General features: G+C 34.2%; 1 protein-coding gene across 2 annotated transcripts in view; it reads right to left on the bottom strand.

The window, feature by feature from the left end:
- The window catches only part of LOC141457220 (zwei Ig domain protein zig-8-like), a 275,027-nt gene that overhangs the window by 171,366 nt on the left and 82,392 nt on the right, over positions 1-21,269 (bottom strand). For both annotated transcript variants that reach the window (XM_074133885.1, XM_074133886.1), the window contains exon 2: positions 6,642-6,799. In XM_074133885.1, the coding sequence (XP_073989986.1) occupies positions 6,642-6,799 (158 nt within the window). The remainder of the gene's footprint in view (positions 1-6,641; positions 6,800-21,269) is intronic.

Genomic DNA, 21,269 nt, shown 5'->3' with positions numbered 1-21,269 from the left:
TTTACAAGATGAAACATAATTAAAATGAATAATAATTCAAAATCACATTTATGTACTAAACAATTGTCTCAATCATACTTCTAAAAACAAAAAACATCAGTTTTTTTGAAAATATTTTGTGATGAGTCAGACTTGCAAAATGGGTCACAATTGTTTTACGTCAACCTGACGGATTTAAAATACCCTTTACTTAACTTTTCATTGCATTGTTAAACCGTTGCAATATTTATATATGTTTTTTAAATATTTAGTTTATTTTAAAATGTATAGTAAGATACTTAATGCTTCTTTAAAACCCGTTTACACAGCAAACTAAGCTTTATTAACTTAAATAAAAATAAATATTAATTGTCATTTGTCTTACTGAATAAATAAGACTGTAAGCAGATAAGCATACACGAAATATTGATCAGTAAGAAACTTATTTGAAGATAATTTAGATAAAGCTGCGTTAGAATTGAAGCAATACAGCACCACATTTGACCTTGTGTTTATCAGCACGTCAGGTGTAGCAAATGGCGTTCCAATATACGTCCTGAGACGGTCTGGTAGTGTGGTAGGTAATAGCAAAAGGATACAAAACCAACGGACATGGTAGAGAGATCAAAGCATCAAAATGCTTTTAGAAAAGCCTGTCATCTTCTGTAGAATCAAATCTCTATAGATACCTGTGGTAATAACCACAAATCTAAACCTAATCTTGGTTTATATATACATTCTCATTCAGACAGTTAAAGCTTACAAAAAATATTGCTGATATAGCCTTTGTAAATTTGGAATCTTCAACAATTTTTTTGTTTATTATTATTAGGGAATTGCATTACTTTCTCTTACTTTAGTAAAGAGGAATTTGCTGATCGTGATATTAATCAAATTGAGTTTTTATGTGCCTTTTTTTTGGCATTGGCATTCGCCATACAGCCAGCATCGTCTAGGTGCTTATCACTAGAATATCACTCACTCTTCATTCTTACTTATAAATACATTCGCTTCACACATTCATCCCTCTACTATATACAACTATTTACATAAACCTTACAACTAATGGATGGATCAGTACTCTATATTCCTGCCATCCTTATAGCTTAACCGAAATTAAAATCACGTAATCCTTCTCTAATCATTTTGTTGCATTCATTCTAATCGGCTATAACTTTTAAATACACCCCATATTTCATTGCTAGCTCTGCTATAGACTTAAGCACATAGATGTTGGTGGAGAATATTGTCTTCGTAGCGAAATGGTGCATCTGAATACCAGTATATGTCGTCAAACATTCGTTTCCTTTCTACCACATAACGTGGACATATCATTATTACATGTTTGAAATCCTCCTCCTCATTGCAATCTACGCAAAGAGGAGAGGACCTTTTGTTGATCCTGTGTAGATACGATCCGCACACCGCGTGGTTCGCTCTCAGCCTGCTTATTGTCGTAACAACCCATTTATTAGTGACAGTCCCCCTTAAACCATGGTTGTCTAGGTAACTGATCTGCCATAGTTTTATAGAATCTCCCTTTATTACCATTACTGTAATCTGTCGGCCATTTTTTAAGCTGCTTTTGCACTTATTGATATTATTTTGTGGTAATTTATAATTAGCCATTACCCCCACTATTATCTTAAATACCCTACTATCATAAATAATAACTATGAAATGTATGTGATTCGGCAAAAACTGCAGGTGGCAATAAAGCAGATTGTAGCTATTTCAAGAAACTAAACTGCAAAAATTTGGCGATGGCGGTACTTCCATTTACAACAGTGGTACGTTTTCCATAAATAAATGAAGTAGAGAGTAAAGAAGTAGAAGAATAAACAAATAGAAACTAGCATCCAGAATACATCTCATAATTATTAATACTGCTGCCTTTCATCTATTCAAATCAGAGGCAAATGTAGTCATAACAAAAGCTTAATGGCCGACTATAGTTCAATATTAAGCAAATGCATTCAATCAACTGACCCTCCTAAAAAAAATTCTTTGTAACATTTAGTACTTTACATATTTATAAATTTAAGACATTGTGTAATGTCGTTTATTGTGCTACAATCAGCGCGTTAGCGCTATAAGTAACAATGATAACAGTGAACAGTAGAAGTAAATGAGTGGAGAAGTTACCCAGTGGTAACACTCCAAAACATTAGACTATTAGTCACTCTCTTCACTTGAGAGGAGATCACGAGGCCACTGTCTCTTAAGATGTTTTGACGGGTTATCAGGAAGAGTTCTTGGAGATAGATTTTGTGCTAGAGGATTTATATGAGATTGCAGGCTGAAGTGGAGTTTACTGTAACGTGTTTTAGCAACTTAAGTGATAAAAGGAATGTTAAGGTCAGTGTATATAGTCAGATTGGAGACATAAAATGGAGCGTTTACGATAGTTCGAAGTATTTTAGATTGTAGCGATTGAATCCTTTGGAGATTGGAGCGTTTGGTTGAACCCCACAGCTCTATTCCATACGCCAGGGTAGATTTTAAAATAGAAGTATAAATCAGTCTTTTGTTGTCTAGAGTTTTGATCTATCGTCTAAGAGTCTTTTAAGTAGTCGATAGCGTATGTTTAGTTCTGTTCTTTTAAGTCTAGTGTGGGGGGGTTCCAAGAAAGTCTTCGGTCTAAGTAAAGCCCAAGGTAGCGGGCAACGTTCACTACTGGTAGAAGTGTTAGGTTATAGAAGACTGGAGGAAGAGTAATGCGACGAAGAGTGAAGGTGATGTTTTGCGACTTAGTTTCATTAAACTTTATAGCCCATCTCTTGAACCACTGTTCTAATGAGGAGAGATGTGATTGCAGATCTCTGTGAGCTATTACAGGATCATGATTAGTAGATAGTAAGGCGGTGTCGTCTGCATATGTGAGAAGTGTAGTGTTAGGATCAGTTGGTATGTCTGAAGTGTAAATGGAGTAGAGAATAGAACCCAGAATACTGCCTTGTGGAACTCCAGCGTCGATAGGTTTAAGTGGGGAGAAAGAAGATCCTGCACTCGGAAGTATCTGTCGGACAAGTAAGATTTTATGATTAAATAAAACGTGGCTGGTAAAATATTCTTAAGCTTCCATAAGAGGCCAGTGTGCCGTACTCTATCGAAGGCCTACTGTACATCGAGGAAAGCCCCCGAACAACTTTCTTTCAAATAAATAATTAAAATCAACATTTATTCTTAACTTTCTGCTCTTTTTCACTGAAATAATAAAAGAATTTGTGTTGACTAGCTCAAAACTTACTGGAGTAAACAAAAATAGATCCATTCGCCAGGAAGTGAAAATTAAGAAGTCGATGATTGACTTCCTTTCCTAAAGGAGGGTAAGAAGATAACATTAAGGCAGAAGAAATAGCCATCCTAAGGTACAGAACAGTGTTCAGCAACTTCTTTGCTGCCCGCGGCATACTAAAATTCAATATTTCATTCTGTCAGACCCCAAAATGTTTTCCGTTTATTGCAGAACATACTCGTAAATTTTAATAAAAATTTTGGAACATATTTTTACTCTCTGTTGATGTTATTCTTTTTTATTGCTCGTGACTTTTATTCTGTATTATTTTGCGTTACAGTTTGCCTTTGTGTTTTGGAATTCCTTTCCATCAACGATTTTTTCTTTTTGTTTTTTTTTAAATAACGCAGTGTACTGCAGGACGACCGAAATATCGGGTTGGCCAATAAGTTCGTTCGGTTTTTATTTTGGGACAGATTCATTCCGATTTTCTTTTTTTACTTTCGGCGCAAGCGCACAACTCGATTGTTCCTTTGAAAGATTATGTTAAGCTTAACCTTTCTATGGATTTCGGTTTAACAAACATTACTATTGCGCTTGCTGCGTAGCTGTAAAGATGGAAGAAAATAAAGTGCATTTTCGACATATTTTGCTATATTATTTTATAAAAGGCAAACGAGCTGCAGAGGCTCATAAAAAGATATGTTGTGTATATGGTGATGATGCCTTAACAGAACGCGTGTGCCGAAAAGGGTTTGCCAAATTCCGTTTTGGAGATTTTGACATTAAGGACGCGCCCCGCTCCGGTCACCCGACCGAGATTAATTCAGATGATGACAAGGGCGTAATCGATAAAGATCCAAGCGAATCGGTGAGAGAGATAGTAATAGCACTTAACATATCCTATACGAGCTCCAAAAATCATTTGCACCGGCTGGGATACGTTTCTCGGCTCAAGGTTTCGGTACCGCATGAATTAACCGACATCAATTTAGCCACTCGCATATCCATTTGCAATTCCTTGCGGAAACGTCAAAAAAATACCCATTTTTAAAGCGGATGGTAACGGGAGATGAAAAATGGATCGCCTACTATAATGTAGTGCGTGAAAGATCATGGAAGCATTGCAGTGAGCCGCCGCAAACAAGCTTGAAGGCGGAATTGCATCCGAAGAAGATTATGCTCTCAGTGTGGTGGGATTATAAAGGTATCATCTATTACGAGCGGTTACCGTCAGGCAAAACAATTGATTCAACTGCATACTGCTAGCAGTTAACCCATCTGGACCATGCAATCCGCACAAAACGTCCAGAATTAGCAAATCGTACAGGTGTCGTCTCCCACCACGATGACGCCAGACCGCATGCGTCATTGACCACTCAGAATAAACTGCTGGGACGTTTTCCCTCATCCTCCGTATTCACCGGACCTGGCACCTTCTAATTATCATTTATTCCGATAGTTGCAGAACTCCATGAACGGAAAAACTTTCGATAAAGAAAAGACTGTCAAAAAACATTTTGATTGGTTTGTCGACATAAGCCACAGACGTTCTACGAACGTGGTATAATGAAGTTGGTGGAAAGATGGCAAGAAGTTATCAATAAGAATGGTCAATGTATGTGTAATTGATTAAAATTTATTCTGTGTATCAAAAAAATTGATATTTATTCCAGCCTCAAAAACCGAACGAAGTTATTTGCCAATCCTATAGATCTGTTTGAGCCTCTCCTCTCATGTAACCACACATCCTGTGATATAACCTCTCATCCAGGTTCTCTAGGGAAATTCTAGAAAGAGTGGGCTAGCTAGCTGACAGAGTTCACCACTCATTTGGCCCGCAAAAGCTAAACGCCTCCATGAAATTGTGAGAAAAACTCCTCCAAATTCAAAACAAAATAAAAAATGGAAGGATGCTTGATAAAGTATCCTAGCCCTTCAACATAAGATAACTTCTAAGCTCTTAATTAAGGAAATCTTAAGAATTATCCGGCAGTTCGTAACAAAAATAACCAGTCTCTGAAGCCAACAGAACTTCCAATAATGACCCCTGATGTTTTGAAAATGGCTCTGCTATAAGACAGGATCCTGGCTTACTATGGATATTTTGGAGCTAGCCAAGGATCAACACTCGCTGCGAATAATCCTTCTCCTCTAATTGTGTCCAAGATCATCTTGTGTAACGTACCGTCAAATGAAAAAAATCTAAATGGATGCTAATTCAAATACGGTTTCCACTCCAAGAAAGCCCTAGAAAGGGCAGATACTTGGTGTTAGAGTCACCATTTCTTGATCAAACACAATTCCTTCTTTCAAATATCCCAAAAGAAGAGGAAAAATTATTATAAAAATATTTGCTTGCAAAAAGTGTTGGATATCATGTTTTTCTTTTATGGAAGGAGAGGGAGCACTTTGCAACATCACAGTTAAAATGTGCCCTACCGACCTGCAAGTTTGTGACTTTTTTTTTTGTTTAATCGCAGAGAAGGGGAAAGTGGTCCGAACCTACATTAAGAAGCGCAACAAACCGAATATTTTGTCCAAACTTCCTAAACCCATCTCTTCGGGTACTACAAAGTAATGTAGTAGCGAGAGAAATAACTGATAGAAGGTAGATTCAGAGTAAATTAATATCATTTCTTTCTAATTTATATTGTGTTCAAAGCTACCCCACCATTGGGGCAGATATTAACATTTGACACAACAATTTTTAAATTAAAAAAATATAGATATGTATGTAAAGTACCAACTGTTTATTGATACAGATCTGTTAAGAAGACTTGAAAGTTGTAGATAACAAAATAAAAAGGTTCAATAATACGATTCTGTGCACTCTGTAACAGAAAATGTAAATTCTGTTTAAATGTGCCCCCCTCTCCCCTACTGTATCTTATTATACATATTTATAAATTTAAGACATTGTGTAATGACTCTGATATGGTCGCTACGGCCAACTCTGTAATTTTAAATTAAATAAAGAACCTCTAATTTTATTTATATTTGGAATAAAAAACCAGCTATTACTATCTTTCTATGTAATGGTTAGATCCAATATCAAAAGAAAGTTCCTTATAAATACTGTGCCACCTAGAATTCTGTACTCTATTTAAAAGATCATCTTTAAAAGAAAGCCTCATTATTGCTAGCTGAAAACTTTTATCAACATCAAAACAGACAAGATACTCAAGCGAAAGCCTGTCTTTTTCCGTTCTTTGGAAATTAAAACATTGTTTCCGTTTAAACGTAGGAACAATAACTCGTAAAAGACCAGAAATGATAGACAAAATAAAAGTTGTGTTTTCTTTTTACGAACAAAATTTTCGAATCAGCTTAACCTAAAAGGCCGCCAAGTCTTACAGGTTTCAAAAATTAAATAAAGTTTACAAAAAAAAAAAAAATTAATAATGTTCTAAAATTGACTTACAACTTTATCGGCTAGATTTCTAACTCTGCAGGGAAGCTGTGCAGTTTCTCCTGGCGTGACGGTAACACTCAATGTTGTCGGATCGAATATAGGATCACCAAAAGATAAAGATTTTTGATTCTGTAATGCTAAGCCACTTGTCAAACGTGGGTAACCACCTAAAACATAAGAAATGTTTATATAATAAAATCTGCAGTGACAGGAAATATAATTTTGTTGAAGGGAATGACTTAATCGCTTCTTCCGGTAAATTTAGGAATATATAACAATTTTGGAACATCATTCCATGGCATCAAAACTGTGTTTAGCTTATCTTGATTTTGTCGGATTTGATTTATCATTCAATATTTTGTATAATACAGGTAGGGTTGCCAACTCTATAAAGTTCTAAAAAAGGACACCCTAAAAAAATAAGGTACGTACAGGGCCGTCGACAGGATTTTGGGGCCCGGGAATATAAAGGGTGTTCAGCATAAGACTACCGTAACTTCGGGAGGCGATTCTGGGCATCATTTGCAACAAAATATTCAATAAAAACTATGGTTCGATTCGGCTCTGTTTTATAGATATTTTTAATTTTATGTTTTTTCAAGGTACTACTACTTTTTAGCAAACAGTTGTCTATATTTCTCAAACTGTTAAAGCTACAGCAATTTCAATAAGCTCATTAGAAAGAAGGTTAAATTTCCTTTTAAATAAGCTAATTTATATTTCAAAATAATAATATCAAGTATTTTACTTTGTGGCCCAAACATAAGGAAGAGCAAGTTTCTAATATTTTTCCAAAAACTTTCGAATACATTTTTCTCAAAAAATTATATAAGTTTAAAACGTACACTCCTCATGAAAAACATCTACTTACAATCACCTTTCGAAAGGTATACAATGCATAGGGGTTATTTTAAAAATTGATGCAGAAATCTCTGATTAATTGCAAAAAAGTAGGCCTTAAAACAGCGTCGGCATTATGAAAGAAATTCACCTACCATTAGAATATAATTAATCAGAATCATCAATTCCAGTACCATTTTTTGCATTTTGTTCATCGATACATCAATAACCTGTTTGACCTATTCAGTTCAGTTAGAACAGAAAAACAACACGCCAAATGAAGAAGTCTCGGAAGTCAGAACTTAAATAAAAAATACAATAAAATAAATTAGATTTATGTGAATAATATCTGAAAAAAGGACAAATAGCGTCCTTACCTAATTTAAGAAAGGACAAGGACAACCAGGTGTTAAAAAAGGACTGTCCTTTCCAATAAAAGGGCAGTTGGCAACCATAAATACAGGTGATCAAAGTCCAGTATAATAACAGGTCTTTTGGCTAGTATCATTTTTATCCCTAATTTCATACAAAATGCGCACAACTCAGCAACTAACTGCAACTCCATTATGTTGGTGGACGACAAAATTATGTATCTGTAAAGGAAAAGTTCAATGTACTTAATGGTAGACTTTTTTTTAGGTTTCAATCTGACAGTTTATTGTGCAAAAACTTTACAAGAAGGTTTAAGTTATTTTTAATATTTATTGCTGTCAATTTGAGCACCAATTTCTAAACAAGGTAGCTGTTATTTTGAACAGTTATTGCTGTTCAGAGCAAGTTGAAGTTAATCTCCTTCCAAGAATGTTATTGAATATTGAGGTCACCAAAAATGTTCAAGTTGATTTATGTTTCTATTAATTCGATTTTCTCATTATTAGACCTTATTAACTAATGTAATTATTAATAAAGTCATAATATAATACAATTATGGGCACAATAAGCTTCTTCATAAGTCCCGTCTCGCTTTTGCAATCTGTAATTCAATTATAAAACAATAACAACACAATAAATCAATCAAAATGTTGAAAGAATAACAGTAAATAACAGTTTAATAATTAACTCGAACTGGACGTTACTAGTGGCAAGACTACTGTGCAGGTTTTAAAGATTACAAAAACAAGACCTCAATTCAAATGATGAGTTAGCTGCCTATTTTTTGGATATATAACGAGAAAATTGCCAAATGGCGGTCCGGCCAACTAGCTCTGAACTGTGTAATTTTGTACAGAACGAAACTACACGTACCCACTGTTACCACTGTAACGATACAAAAATAAATCACCTGATACAAGAAGCAATTTTTGCATCAAAAGGATTCATAGCTTCAGATATTCCAATTTGACAAAACGTTTTCAGCACTCATACAAAACCACAACAAAAGGAAAGTTGCATGGTTAGCATTCACAAAGGCAAATTCACTGTCGTTTACACAAACTGATTTCTTCATAAAGTGTAACCTCCTGAGAGAGGTTATAGACTGGTAAACATTAAACAACCGCTTTGCCATTACAAAAGTTCTTTTACTTTTTTGGTGTCTTTTTGTTCTCCAGATTTCCGCACAGAACAAAGAGGAATCTTCCTGTCATTTCCGCAGCTCCAGTGGGGACGACTGTAGATCTTATTTGAACAATTCTTTTCCGGCAGAGTTCCACTAGTGAAGAAGGCTTACCACAATTATTCCCACAGTCATATACTTCTTACTAACTCGCATCATTCTTTAACCTGTACATCATTGCCCTCTTCTCCTCTACGTAAAATAAAAGACCAAATGATTTTGAAATAAATTCTTTTGGCATTTGACAGCGACACCATTTTAACAGACCATTTCTTTACTAAGAAACTATCTGCTAACGGTTAAACCCAAGCAATATGCTACAACGAAATGTCGAATAAGCTGAGTGTTAATTTTGGGCAACAAAAGAGAGGAAGATCAGGGTTGAAATTAATAAAATTCGAAATTCTTAAACTAAATTTCAGTCTCACAGTTAAAACTGCAATAAAATAAATTCTTTATTACTGTCATAACTGTAATAAAGAATTTATAAAGAGTGCCACTAAAATAAAACTTCAAAGAAATACTAAAATTCTCCAACTCTTTTCAATTACTTAACTTTAATAAAAGTACCTCACATCCGCTTTAACGTTTTCCTTATTATGTTTCCAATTGATGGCTATGAAGTAAAAATAAATAAAATAAACAAAGTCACTTCCCAGGAATTAAAAAGAAAAGGTTTAGTTAAATAATAAAACTTTAAGAATGACGTCAACTAAGCGGAAATGAAACTCTTAACAAAACAAGACCTCACAATCTCTAGGTATATAATTTTAATAATTAAGTTGTGATGATTGTCAACACTAACCGCACGACTTCCTGTCTTGCGTTATTTTTCATTTCTAATTGTACACTGAGGAACTAAACTAGCTTATTGCTGAATGTAAACATTTCAATGAGAGATCAAATATACAGGGTGCTCATTTTAAGACGGCTCAAACGCATTTCATGCTTAAACGGTTGATCTGAGCGAAAAATGGTAGAGGAAACATTTGTTGCCCGTCACCTCTAGTTTCAGAATATGTGACTTGATTTTAGATTCCTGTCTGCATAAGCGCGTCCAAAAGTAAGTAAGTAAGTTGATCCCCATTTTCATATACGTACACAGTTTTAGAGTATAAAAAAATGTGAAAGAAACCGGAAACCGCAATTCGATATCTTCAAAATTAAAGGTGCTAGGCCATTTCAAAATCTGGTATTTATTAATCATATTTCAATTTTTTAACTTGTTATCAAAGAGAAAGAAGAGCACGCGATAGGTGATTTTTATGTATTTTTTCATCCCCTGTCTACTAAAAATATTACCAAGGCAGTAAAGCTAGTATTTTTCTTAATATCGGGAAATAAGTAGTTTTCCGAGGGATTTTTCTAAGAAAAATCAAATGTTAAGAGCTTTAGATGTTCTCAAGCATACACAAAATGGCTAAAAATTAATTTTACATCTGTTACAAACAAGAAGGTTTAATAATTATTTAGTAATTTTGGGAGAGTTGCGTTTAATTACCAAAAATAAAAAAAAAATTGGAAACCTCCTGCCACATATTTAAGTGATCAATATCTTTCATGTAAAGGATCAAACTTATATCAAATAATGCTCTTTACGCAGATTGTGTAGCATGTACTGTGCCTTCAAAGATCGCAAGCCAGGTTAGCCAGGAGGTTATCAACTGCTCTCTGTATCTGAGGAGGCACCTTTGAAAACACAGCCCGCGTATGTGGGCAGAAATCTAAAATCAAGTCACATATTCTGAATCTAGAGGCGAAGGGTAACAAATTTTTCCTCTACCATTTTTCGCTCAGATCAACCGTTTAAGCGTGAAATGCATTTGAGCCGTCTTGAAATGGACACCCTGTATTCTGCCACTCGCACGTTCCCCTAAAAAATAAAAACTTATATAATTGCCTTAATTTTCGATTTTTTTTACCTAATATTAGAATTTATATTTTTCACTTAATTACTTCCATTTTTTTACATAATCTTTCGCAATAATTTCACTTTTAATAGAAATAAACATTAGAATAAAATGACATTTAAGAAGAAGTACGAAAGTTAAAGATAGTCTTACGGAGTCATTTTCGTGAAAACTGCGTCTCAGAGCTGTGTGGACCTGCTCATTTGGTCAGAGCGCACCGCAGGATGTAACCACGATCTCTATTTACAAAAGAAGATGAAAGTTAGGAAACCCAATGACTGAAATTCGCAATAATTTTTTCACCCTCGATTAATGAATCAGTCACTAAAAAAGAAAAAATATAAATCACTTTACAATTGATAACTTTAAAAAAAGTATTATTGGACATCCGCTTCCGTTTACGTCACCTGAAGTAAACGTTGCCTGAAAAAATAGAGATTTATTTTACTTTTACCCTGAACTCTGCCTTGATATTCATTTATTAGGCAGTTACTATTAACCCAAATTTTGGTTTATCGTATGGTAAAAAAAAAAGGTATTAACTTTCTTTTATGCTTACCAAAACCTGCTTATCGTTAGCTGTGCTATTTTAAACTAGCCAGAATTTACCTGATTATAAAACCAATACAGTAAAAGCTCTGTATTCGCGGGGTATATGTTCCATAAATATGCCGCGAATACAGAAACCGTGAATACGGAATGGTAATTTATATGGGATTATAGGGGATACGTTCCTAGCTGACAAAATAAAAAAAAACTAATATATAAAAAAATCAATTTAATTGAAGTTTTTGAACATTTTGATTAATTATCTTAAGGCTTATGCAATGGTTTGAAGAATTTTGTAATTTTCTCTTGCTTGGCAGTTTTTAAAAGCTTTTGTTTGCAGTCAAAGTTTGAACTTGCCACTACAACTACCATCAGGTTCTTTAAAATGAGCGTAAAGATACTTTGCCATCACCCGGACCATTGGACCACTCAGGGGCACCCTTTTTTGATTGCGGTCTTCGATCCATAATGGCAACGCCACTTCCATTTTTTCTATTGCTGGATCAGGAACAATTGCTTTCATTCTGTGCGTTTACATTCTCAAAAACACCGATCGCGGCGAAGGCGGCTTATGTCAAAGTCCTCGGCGATATCATTTAACAACATACTTTAGGCAAAGTTGTAATACTAAGATCTATTTTACTTTTTTTATTAATCCATTTGACGGCATTTACAAAGGATATTGGGTTGGATACCTATTGGAATCCTTTTATTATCATAGTGTACTTCCGCGAATATCCGCGAATGTAGGAATTGGGTCGCATTTTTTTAATCCGCGAATAGTGAAAACGCGAATGAAGGAAGCGTGAATAAGGAGCTTTTACTGTAATTCATAAAATTAAATCGTGTAAGTATAAAAAAAATAAACAGCATTAAAAAATCCATTTTCGCCCTAGACTAACTGTAGAGTATTTGTGGAAGGTTTTAAATGCCCAGGTTATATACCGTTACCTCATTTACCATTTCATTTGAAAGTTCATTAAATATTTCTGTAAGAGTGACTGATGGTACCCGCATGGCTTGAAACCATTCCGGCGGCCACCAACCACTCAGCACCACCACTCTACGACGTGTATTAACCATTTCCACTTTGCCCCTTCATGATACTCAGCTCCCTCCTGCCTTTCACATCGCAGCAAAGCACCACGAGTCTGGTTCCATCAACTAAGTTTAAATTTTTGCTTCTATGTTGTATGTTAAACAACATTTTCATGTCAGTCTAATTATTTAAACCATTTTATTAGTGTGATCAAATAAATTCATAAAAATATCATTCGAATACAGCTGACCAGCAGGAAAATACTAAAAGGGTTGGTTGTCAAAATTTGCTCGAAGCAGTATGTTGCAAAAACATCTAACTTTGACAAGTACTAGGTTTATGGAGTAAATACAAACTACATGCATTTTTTTTATAAAAATAGTACTTGTTTAAAATATTTCCTAACATTTTCTCAAATATTTCAGAGTTCAGATTTTTTTTTTTGAAGTGGAATTGGCAACCATTAACTACCTTATTTTAAGAACCTCTACTTTAAAATTGACTACTGGTCCATGTAAAAGAGTTTTCAATGAATTAAACAACTTGATTACTAACACTGTTGAGTGCTCGTGAACACGTTTTCTTGTAAAACAAACGTAATTTCTCATACGAAGATAAAAGGAATCCAGGAAAATGATATACCGTTTGAAAGCCCATTAAACAAGGAAACTTTTATAAAAAGTGCCAGCACCTAGGTCGAATAATGATCACATAGATCAATTTTCTTAAAAATTTCAATTAATTTTATTTTTCCAGCATCCGGAGGAATATTGAGGCTGTTTGGAGAATAACTTATGCTTCGAAATGGTATCAATTTTTAGAAAATTTACCTGTCTTTCTAACCGTGTCATCAGAATCGAATTCGGACTAAAACTTTCTGAGTAATAACATTTTTATTGGAAAAAAGTAATGATTTAAAAAAAATAAATTTAAAGTGACGTCACTCAAGAACAGTGGAAAATATGAAGTTGGCCAATACGTCATTGAACTCCACTTTAGGTGTACTACACTCAGTAGGCCTATGGACAATGCTTACTGGTTCACCCTGTATAAACAACTTTCGATGGAAGAACCTAGACTGAAGCTAAATCTTTTGTAACTGTAATTATCACTGTGTAAGAAATGAATTTCAAAATTCCAAAAAAAGTTAATCAATTCTGAAAAGAAATTATATTTGTTGGATAGAACTCAAAACAACCTTCGACACAACTCAACCTTTCAATAAGTTCTTTTAGATGATGGCTACACAGAAGTTTTTTTTTTTTTTTCTTAAAGCAATTGTTTGGTTAGCCTAAAGAAAGTTAAGTATTTCCTCTGCGATAAGTACTAATTCCATAAAATATACGCTCAATTGAACTGAAGAAGTAAAGTTTACGCAAACGAATTTTACGCTACAGTTCAAAAGTTCATCTTTTAAGTTGTTGCTAGAGCTTTTTACTTTAAATTATAAACTTTGTCAAGAGCGCTGGCGGCGTAATTGTTCACTTTGTAAATAGGGAACTGTAGAAGACATGTCTTTTATTTTACTTTTTTATCTCCAAAATTTGTGGAGGTCATGATTCTAAGTTTGGATAATTAGTAAATTTTTCTAATAAAAGAACAAATAAAACTGGAAATACTTTATTTCGAGGTAATTCTTCCTCCAGACGGCCATTTCCCCAGATGGAAGAAGTACGCACTAAATAAAAAATAAAATAAAGAAAGTGAAATCGAACAAGAATGTTAAGATTAAGAAGGATTTAGGATTAGTTCGATGGAGAGATGTCCCGGAAGTCTGTCTTCTACGTCAAACAGAAAACCCGTCTGGGGCCTATTGTAACCTTCAGGGTTCAGTTTATAAATACGTTCTGCTGTTGCTTTAAAAGCATAAACAAACCGGATAATCTCTCGTAAAAATAGATCTAAAGTATTATCAATTGTTTGAAAAACAAAAAACAAACGAAATTAATTATTCTTGTGAACGATAAATGTTCATTAAAACATCTAAATTAAATCATCTAGCATGAAGTACGTAAGTAAGGGCCTTGAATAGAAGTGAACTGCAATTTGCTTAATTAATAAGACATCCCTTTTTTTTTATCAGAAGAAATGTAGTAGATAACTTCAAGTGAATCAATCAGAATAACATTACCAAGTTAATGTATTAACCGTACTTTAGTATTGGATAACCAGAACTAGGTCAACTAAGCAATTAGTCAGAGACAGACATTATGTACCGCGTACTTTGACATCACTCTATTAATGCGAATAAAGGCTGTCTCATTGTAAAAAAACAATTATAGCTGATTCAATTTAGTTTTGTGTGCATGAAAGTATGTTATATGAAAGAACAAAAGTTGTATGATAATCGCAAGATGTAGCCCCAAAAAGTATCACTCCTTTTTCCTTAACTTCATGTAAAATTTGCGTTAAAATATAAAGGTCCCCTTAAATTTTTAATTTCTCTCGTAAATAAATAATTTTTCGAACATCTAGTGCAGGGATGGCGAACCTTTTTGAGTCGTGGGTCAAATTTTGTTCATTTTTTTTTAGTTCTAGCTCTTGGGTCACTAATGCCCATTTGCACAAGAGATAAGTTTAAACATTTTAAACTGAATATTTTCAAAACTAAACACCTTTAAAATTCAGTTGGCTTAACGGGTAAAACGGGACGAAACAAGTGCTATGGAAGTCTCTTTTTACAAATATAACTGAACAATACCTTATAAAAGTGTGTTTTATCTGAAGCAAAATCTAAATATGGTTATTTGCTTTGGGTTGCCGATTTTTTTAACAAACAAAATATGAGTAAAATTACACATTTTATTTGATATTTTGTAAACACTTTTGCTTTATTTCAAATACTACAAAAGTATTTGTCGTCATTTGCGTTTTAGAACTGTAATGATCAAACTAAAGGCTGTAGATAGCATTTAAATTGCTTTTGTGTCAATGCATGATTGAAAAAAATACAGATAGAATACAAAATTTTCCACACAATTAGAAAATCTAAATCAACCCGCGTAAACAAACAAATGGTTGCCTAACAATTGTGGGCCAGTGTCTGACCCGCGGGTCATAGGTTCGCCATCACTATCTAGTGTAAGCTGATGTATTTAGAATCTCACCCTATAATTACAAGGCTGCAGCTGCACTGAACAACATTCCAAGAAATGCATCCGACAACTGGCAACTCCTATTCATTACTAAACTGTTTAACCCAATTAATTGCTTATGGACATCCTAATTTACAAGTTCATTGCCTGTGGATCTCAGCTACATTCGGGATTGATGTAAGAGTAAATCAGATTTCAATCAAAAGATGTTAACTTTGTTTTTATTAAGATTAAGACCGGAAATTGAAAAATAGTCGCCAATATCGTTCATCCATCTTGTGGTGCTCGTTGGATTGTTGATTAAATCAAAATGCTGTTTAGATACGTAGAAAAATTTTTGCGTCTCTTTCATTGACACCTTACTGAATTCCTGGTTGAATTTCTTGATGGGTATTGTGCATCTACATAATGGGGTTCAAACGAGACTTTCTTTGTGAAGTTAGTGGGTAGTAAGAAGCTGCCTCCATTGATCTCTGACTGTTTGAGATGTGAGAAGAGCAGGATGTTTCTGGGTCTGCCAGCTGGGCTGAAATATTTAGGGTGTTTCCAGATGGAATTACTATCTGCATCCATTATTCACATCTTCTACTATCAGTTTACCTAATTATGTTAAGAACATATATTTTTTTTTTAATTTTAAAATTTAAATATTATCTCCTCATTCCGATCCTTTTATCGCTACACGAACTCTGCAAACACACAACAACCACTTACAGGACTGGCTTTTCAAATGGAGAATCAAAACCAATGTTACGAAATCAAAGTTTATAGTATTTACTCTCAGACGGAAAATCCTACCTCCCATCATCTTGAACCAAACTCCTATACCAACAGTGGACAAAGTACGCTACCTTGGACTGTACCTAGGTCAAACGGTTGACATGGTATCCCCATACTAGACTGAAAAGACAAGAAACTAACCAACGCTACAAACTTCTCGCCAGACTACTTGACAAACGTTCGAAACTTAACCTACATAACAAAAGACTTTTATATCTACTGTTACTGCGACCTATTTGGTCATACGGCATCGAAGTATGGGGATCGACTAAGCGTTCCAACTCACTACGTCTCCAGGCATTACACTCAAAAATACTTCGAAAACTTCTTAACGCTCCGTTCTATGTATCTAACCTCACTATCCATAATGACCTCAAAATCCCTTTCATTACAGATCTTCCTAACACACGTTTTTCCAAATTTCATTCCTCTACAGCAGTTCATCCTAACCCTCTCATAGAACACCTATCTTCCTTCACATTACCAGGTAATCCTCTAAGGAGATTGAAGAGAAGATGGCCTCGTGATCTTCTCTTATCGTGAAAGCAACTTACTGGAGTGACACCATTGGGTGCCTTCTCCACTCGTGATTTTCTTTTATTTCTTTTTTCTTTTACCATATTTGCTTGTTGCAACAACTGTTGCAGTGGTAAATTATAATAAAACATTAAAAAAAAAAAAAATTAAAAGGCAATCTGTCACATACGAGCTGTGTTCAAAAAGTAAAGGGAATTTTTAAATTTCGCGGGTTTGGAGAGTCTGATTGTAAAATTTTTTTTTTATTATGTTGGTACACATGCCCCTGAAGTACGATAAAATTTTCAGTAATATTCATTGTTTACTTCTTAAGTGGCAGCCGTTAAGGTTAGACGTGTTTTTCGAGCTTGGCGATTTTTGTTTGTTAAAAAAAATGGATCAAAGAATTTGTATTAAATTTTGCGTAAAAAATGAAATAAAGTGTAATAAAGTGTGTGAAATGTTAATAAAGGCATATGGTGAGTCTGCTATGAGTAAAACAAGGATTTACGAGTGGTATAAGCGTTTCCAAGATGGCCGCGAAAACGTTGAAGATGACGAACGACCTGGACGTCCAAGCACATCAACAACCGATGAAAACGTGAAAAAAGTGAAAGAAATGGTTATGAACGATCGCCGAATCACAATCAGAGAAGTCGCTGATGATGTTGCCATATCAATTGGCTCATGCCATGAAATTTTTTCGGATGTTTTGGGTATGAAACGTGTGGCAGCAAAATTTGTTCCAAAATTGTTGAATTTCGAACAAAAACAGCGGAGAATGGAAGTTGCTCAAGAGTCACTCAATGAAGTCGACAACGATGCGGATCTACTGAAACGTGTTATAACAGGTGACGAAACATGGGTTTACGGATATGATGTCGAAACTAAGGCTCAATCGTCCCAGTGGAGGCATTCTGGATCGCCAAGACCGAAAAAGGCTCGACAAGTGCGGTCGAATGTGAAGGTTATGCTCACTGTGTTCTTCGATTTTAATGGCATAGTGCATCATGAATTCTTGCCACAAGGTCAAACAATCAATAAGGAGTACTACCTACAAGTTCAACGCCGTTTGCGTGAAGCAATCCGAAAAAAACGCCCGGATTTGTGGCAAAACAATTCATGGATTTTGCACCACGATAATGCACCTGCTCACACTTCATTGCTTGTTCGTGAATTTTTGGCCAAAAACAAAACTTTAACGATGCCCCAGCCTCCATATTCGCCAGACATGGCTCCATGTGACTTTTTTCTATTTCCAAACATAAAGAGAACATTAAAAGGCCGTCGTTTTACAAGCATAGATGACATTAAAAGCGAATCGCTGAAAGAGCTGAAAGCTATCACAAAGATCGAGTTTCAGAAGTGTTTCGAGGATTGGAAAAAGCGCTGGCACAAGTGTATTGTATGCGAAGGGGACTACTTTGAAGGCGACAATATTAATGTACTAGATGAATAAATAAATATTTTTTTCAAAAAACGAAAATTCCCGTTACTTTTTGAACACACCTCGTAAACATCACAAAATGGCCACAAAGCCTTACTTCTTTTTACCCACATCTAGTTGTTTTTCCTTCAACTTCAATCTCCAATCTCTTAATCCAACGCAGTTATCTATAACACTTAAAAACCCACCTGACGCCATAAATGCATCCAGTAGCGAAATCAAAATCATCCTCCTTTTTCTCTTTACCGTCAATAATAATGCAAATACTCTATTATATAGTTAGTAAGAGCAGATAAATTGTAAGATTGTTAAATCTTTAAAAGATATTGTCGCCCCAACTAGCATTGCCAACAAGCCTGGCCTTGTCCTTCATGGCATTTGTGCTTCAAGGACAATATGATATTGTTTTGTCTCAGGTGTTCTCTTGTAAAAAAATAAAATAAAATAAATAGTTCAGGCCATAAATTAGTAAATGTTGATGTCCATTTTTAACTTAAGTTACTATTTTTTTTAAAAAAATTAGTAGTTCGTTAAATAGTTTTTGAAATCGATATGATTTAGGCAAAGGAATGGATAAAATGAAGCCAGTTCTTGATCCCTACTTGCATGAGATTTACTGATCATTTTTGCGAATTATTCTTTACAATAAATTGGGTAACAGAAACAGACTCCTAACGACTGTTGGATTACAGACCTTAACTTGATGACAGTTTATACCCGTGGAAAGAAAACTGATTCCTTTCATTCTAAGTAATTCATTCGATTCATTCCCTAGTTGACTCTTCTTCAATTAATTGAAAAAAAAACTAAATTTCCATGCACAATTTCACTATTGTAGCATAAGACTTATCTCGTCTTGAGGAATCTAGCAGAGAAGTCTACAAAACATTCTTCAATAACCTGTCAGAAGAGCACAAGAAATTGTCTTCACAAGTGAGAAATTTCCTATTATAATTTAGACCATAATCTTCGTCACAAAAAATTAGAAAAATAACTCAGAACTAATTTTAATATTTCACTTATCCTGGGCAGAGAAGTGGCGGATTAAAATGATCCCACAGAAAAGCCAACATGCCACGTTTAATCTCCGGCGGGGCTCCTGTCCACCTGTCCTCTTCAACAGTAATCCTCTTCCTTGTACAGATCTGGTGCGCTACCTAGGGCTCTACATAGACAAAAGACTCACGTGGAACCCACACACTAGTCTTAAAAGACAAGCAATAACAAAACGTGAGAAACTTCTTTACAGACTACTTGGACGACGCTCCAAATTACCCATTGAACTCAAACGCTTAATATACAACACGATCCTCTAACCTATGTGGACTTACGGACTAGAGCTGTAGGGTTCAGCCAAACCTACAAACATACGGACTGTACAGACATTTCAGTCAAAACTACTGCCGACAGATAGTTGACGCTCCTTTCTGCGTGTTTCTTTAGGCTATTTCTAGGAGTTTTTTTTAGAGAAGCAAGACGCGCTTCGAGTTTAATTACGCTGCTCTTTTGAACTTAACATCAAATGATCTGTCAGTACTTTCTTCAATTGTGGTACAAGCCTACCACTGCATTCTTGCAGCATGAATGAGTAATTCTTTTAAGTTGTTTAATATAAATTTAAGAATTGACTGGGTGAAATTATTAATATTATCTCCTTAACAAAAACTTACAGTTTAAAATGTTAAGTATAAGGGTTGATTAAACGCCAAATGGTACACAAATCAGCGAGTACCCAACATTTCATTAATACTTCATTAATAGTTAAGTAATTCTACTGCATTAATTTTCATTAATAAGTTATTTTTTAGAATTTATTAGATGTCACAGACCCTTATGCTGGCCACTTCATTTATAATATTTTTTTGTTATAATTATGATAAATCACATATATATGTACATGCATGTTAAAGTAGAAAAAGACAAAGTTAGAGTAGGCTATTGTCTTGAATTCGTCTTACCGAAATATTCGTGAGCACAAATAACACACAGTTAATAACAAGTAGATTATTCAACAACAATTATTCATTTCTCAATTGTAATTTAATTTAGTCCCCCTAATTTTACTTATAGTAAAATACTGGAATAATTAGCTGTCCTAAAAATATGCATATCTTATTTACTTTATATTACATATATACAACATTGTGGGATGAATACCTACATTGAGAATGTAATTGAAGAAAACTACATTATTTGCGATAAAGCCAGATAATTATTACCTATTATTATAAACGTTTGACTACTTCATACAATAAAAATTGCTTTAATCGAAGAATGAACTTAAACCGACGATTTTTATTTAAAAATAAAAATAAATAAATAAAATAAACAAAATCATTAATGTAAGTTTTTTATAAAAAAAAGTTTTGAATTTTTTAGCCTCATAATTTTTTTATATTTTTTATAACGTTTTTCTTTTTAACCTGTAATTAATAGTTTGATTATTATAAATAACTAGATATTACAGTCAATCTACAGTGCTACTTGAACATATATTTTGTAGACGAAAATGGCCAGCATAAGGGTCTGTGACATCTAATAAATTCTAAAAAATAACTTATTAATGAAAATTAATGCAGTAGAATTACTTGACTATTAATGAAGTATTAATGAAATGTTGGGTACTCGCTGATTTGTGTACCTTTTGGCGTTTAATCAACCCTTATACTTAACATTTTAAAATGTAAGTTTTTGTTAAGGAGATAATATTAATAATTTCACCCAGTCAATTCTTAAATTTATATTAAACAACTTAAAAGAATTACTCATTCATGCTGCAAGAATGTAGTGGTAGGCTTGTACCACAATTGAAGAAAGTACTGACAGATCATTTGATGTTAAGTTCAAAAGAGCAGCGTAATTAAACTCGAAGCGCGTCTTGCTTCTCTAAAAAAAACTCCTAGAAA

Source organism: Rhodnius prolixus, unplaced genomic scaffold (genome assembly GCF_049639745.1).
Source record: "Rhodnius prolixus isolate KJV_2025 unplaced genomic scaffold, Rpr scaffold_10, whole genome shotgun sequence".
Taxonomy (NCBI): domain Eukaryota; kingdom Metazoa; phylum Arthropoda; class Insecta; order Hemiptera; family Reduviidae; genus Rhodnius; species Rhodnius prolixus.
The sequence above is the reverse complement of the archived record's forward strand: the minus strand, read 5'-3'. Positions and strand labels throughout refer to the sequence as shown.